The 3339-nt window shown below is 49.4% G+C and overlaps 1 protein-coding gene across 2 annotated transcripts in view; it reads left to right on the top strand.

Moving 5' to 3' along the window:
* Window positions 1–2513, top strand: part of Mapk14 (mitogen-activated protein kinase 14) — a 60583-nt gene extending 58070 nt beyond the window's left edge. For both annotated transcript variants that reach the window (XM_031348750.1, XM_031348751.1), the window contains exon 12: window positions 383–2513. In XM_031348750.1, the coding sequence (XP_031204610.1) occupies window positions 383–450 (68 nt within the window). In that variant the 3' untranslated portion in view covers window positions 451–2513. The remainder of the gene's footprint in view (window positions 1–382) is intronic.
* The last annotated feature ends 826 nt before the right edge of the window (window positions 2514–3339 follow it).

The raw sequence follows: 3339 nt of genomic DNA, 5'->3' as shown, positions 1-3339 counted from the left end.
CTGTAGACCAGGCTGGCCTCGAACTCAGAAATCCGCCTGCCTCTGCCTCCCAAGGGCTGGGATTAAAGACACGCGCCACCACTGCCTGGCAAGAGTTTTGTTTTTGAGGAGGTTTTTATTTTTGATTTTGGTTTTCGAGACAGAATTAGGACAAAAGTATTTCATAGCTTTTGGCTTAGTTAGGCACTGCCAGGAATGGAGCTGCATCTACACCCAGTCCTGCTCCCTCCTAAAGCACAAGGGCAGTCGGGCTCCAGAGCAGGACTGCCTCACTGTCTGCGGAGTGCAATGCTGCTCTCGGGAGAACTCAGGAGGAGCTAAGTGTCTGCCAGCAAAGACAGCGCCTTGAGTCTTACGCCTTACCCTTCCTTCCCTGCTCTAGGCCTGACCTACGATGAAGTCATCAGCTTCGTGCCACCACCCCTCGACCAAGAAGAAATGGAGTCCTGAGCACCTGGTTTCGGTTCTGTCTATCCCACTTCACTGTGACGGGAAGGCCTTCTCACAGGAACTCTCCAAATACCATTCAAGTGCCTCTTGTTGAAAGATTCCTTCATGGTGGAAGGGGGTGCATGTATGTGTTAGTGTCTGTGTGTGTCTGTCTGTCTGTCTTTGTGTTTGTCCACCTATCTTTGTGGAAGTCATTGTGATAACAGTGACTTTATGAATTGTGAATGCTCCTTAGCAGTCGGCCTGCTTTCTCAGTCTGGGCAGGCCGATGGGAACTCTCCTTAGGGATGTGTGTTAACTGCACAGTAAGAACTATTAAATATCCCTGTTCTTAGTTACCTTGCCACTTCAGCTTCTCCTGTGGCCCTGCCTTTACCATATCACAGTGACAGAGAGAGGCTGCTTCAGGTCTGAGGCCATCCCTCAGCCATGCATAAAGCCCAAGAGAATCAACTGCCTCCTGGGCTCTGGCCTGTGATCAGCTTGCTTGATGTCCTCAGAACCTGACAGGTATTTTCAAAGCCGTCAGTCTGTTTGTGCCTTAAAAGGAGAGAAGGGCGCGTAGATAGTTACAGAATCACAGCTGCTGACGTTCTGAGCCAGGCACGTGCACGGGGCTGTTGGATGGCCAGTGGGGAGCTAGAAAAAACAGGGCAGTCTTCAAGAAAGGCCGTGGTGCATGTGTGTGCATGCGTGAATGTGCAGCCGCCCTCCCTCACTTCAGGGGAAGCTATTCTCTATGCTTACCGTTCACCTCAGTGCAGAGGTTTCCAGTGCCAGGCACAGGTTCCTGCCGTCAGTGGTTCCTGTGTCAGCTTCACATCTAGCAGAGTGCGGATTGTGCTTGCATGCTGTGCTCTTGGAGCTCGTCCTGTCTTCTGGAAGCCCTGGCCCAAGCTTGTGAAGGCTTTCCACCAGTTCCTGTCCACGTGCCTCCGCTGACGCCATGGGCACACTGCTGCCTCCTCCTCCCCACTTCAGCTACTTTGTGTTGAACACAACTGATCCTCCAGGTGCTCATGGTGCAGGAAAGCAGGACGGACAGAGCACCTGAACCCTTGCCATCTGATGTCACCAACTCGAGGGAAACAAGTCCTCTCCTAGGACTGTCCCCAGCTCTGGAACTCACGTTCTCCACACTCATGGTGACTAGCTAAGAAAGCTGAGAACCGAACGAAGGGAGAGACGAGCTCCTGAAGCCAGGAACTCCTTCTACTATCTTTCTCAAAATAGGGTTGTTAGACACAAAACCAAGTAGTCAAAGGCCCCTCTCCTCGTAAGGGTTCCCCCGGCCCCCCGGCAGCTTGACACTAATTTCAGTGTCAATTTGGGGAGAAAGCAATTTTGTCTTGGAATTTTGTATGTTGTAGGAATCCTTAGAGTGTGGTTCCTTCTGATGGGGAGAAAGGGCAAATTATTTTAATATTTTGTATTTTCACCTTTATAAACACGAATCCTCAGGGGTGAAGAACTGTTTGAATAATTTTCTGAATATCGGGCACTTTGTGCTATATGAGGACCCATATATTTAAGCTTCTTGTGCAGTAAAGTGTAAAGCCAATTCCAGTGTTGGACAAAACAGGTCTTGTATTTAGGTCAAGGTGTTTCCATTCTCTATCAGTGCAGGGACACGCATGCTCCATGGGGGCAGAGTAGGACCCTGAATCATCTGGAGCCCAGCCGGAGGCAGACTGGCCAGGCCTTGCGCCTCAGTATGCAATTCAGCACCACATCAGCCCATCCACATGGGTTAGGAGCAATGTCTGGTTTTGAATGCCAAGTGTGATTTCCAACAAAATTCTGCTCTGGTTGTTTTATTGAAGATGTCTTTGCACATGTGAGCATGCTGTGTTAGGGGCTGTGCTCCAGGGCCCGGACTCGAAGCTAGAGCTGGTACAAAAGCTCCTGGCATCCACAGTGCAATGCTGCCACCACCGTTTCTCCATCGGAAGACAAGGGAATGAGAAAACTGCTGTTTGTTTGTGTTTGTGAACTTGGCTGTAATCTGGTATGCATAGGATGTCAGACCATGCCACTGGTTAAAATAAAGCCTATTTTTCAAATTTAGTTGGTTTCTCAAATTCATTCTGCTCCTCCTCTTGGTTGTGGGAGTTTTATTTGGTTTTTTGTCAGGTGTGGCCTGGCACATATGTCTGGCAGACCCATTCTAAAGCTGCTTAGGTGGACCTGTGGTCAAGGCAGGTCTTTGCTGTGTGTGAGTTACCATGCAGAGAGAAAAATGCATGGGAAGATGTGCCCTGGAATGCATCCGCACATACCTGTTCTTGTACAATTGAAATGAAGGTTTTCACATCTTCGAGTAATTGGTTTGATCAGAAAATATCCACAGAGTTTGTTACCTGCCTTCTGTGGCCACTTTCTTGACACAGTGACAGTTGAAATCCATGGGGCAGGGACCACGGGGCTTCCCAGATGACTGCTCAACATTTAGCCCTTGTCAGCTTTACCACTCACTTCTGTAAAATGAGCTTTAAAAGTTGCTTTTGAGCTGGGCAGTGGTGGCGCACGCCTTTAGTCCCAGCACTTGGGAGGCAGAGGCAGGTGCATTTCTGAGTTCGAGGCCGGCCTGGTCTACAGAGTGAGTTCCAGGACAGCCAGGGCTACCCAGAGAAACCCTGTCTCGAAAAAATAAATAAATAAGAATAAGAATCACACAACTTGGGACAAACAGACTGTACACAGCTCTCCAAGGGTTCTGAGAGAGCTGGCCCTAGAAACTCGGGGAATGCACTTAAGCTAAGCTGGTCACCAGAGAGCCTCTCAGTGCAGGAGGGAGGAGGGCAGGGCTCTCACTGCTGCTGTCACCCCAAAATGGTCAACCAAAGAATGTTCTTCATTTCCAATGTATGATCACTGGAACAAAGTGAT

The sequence above is a fragment of the Mastomys coucha genome, unplaced genomic scaffold, assembly GCF_008632895.1.
Source record: "Mastomys coucha isolate ucsf_1 unplaced genomic scaffold, UCSF_Mcou_1 pScaffold3, whole genome shotgun sequence".
NCBI lineage: Eukaryota > Metazoa > Chordata > Mammalia > Rodentia > Muridae > Mastomys > Mastomys coucha.
The sequence above is the reverse complement of the archived record's forward strand: the minus strand, read 5'-3'. Positions and strand labels throughout refer to the sequence as shown.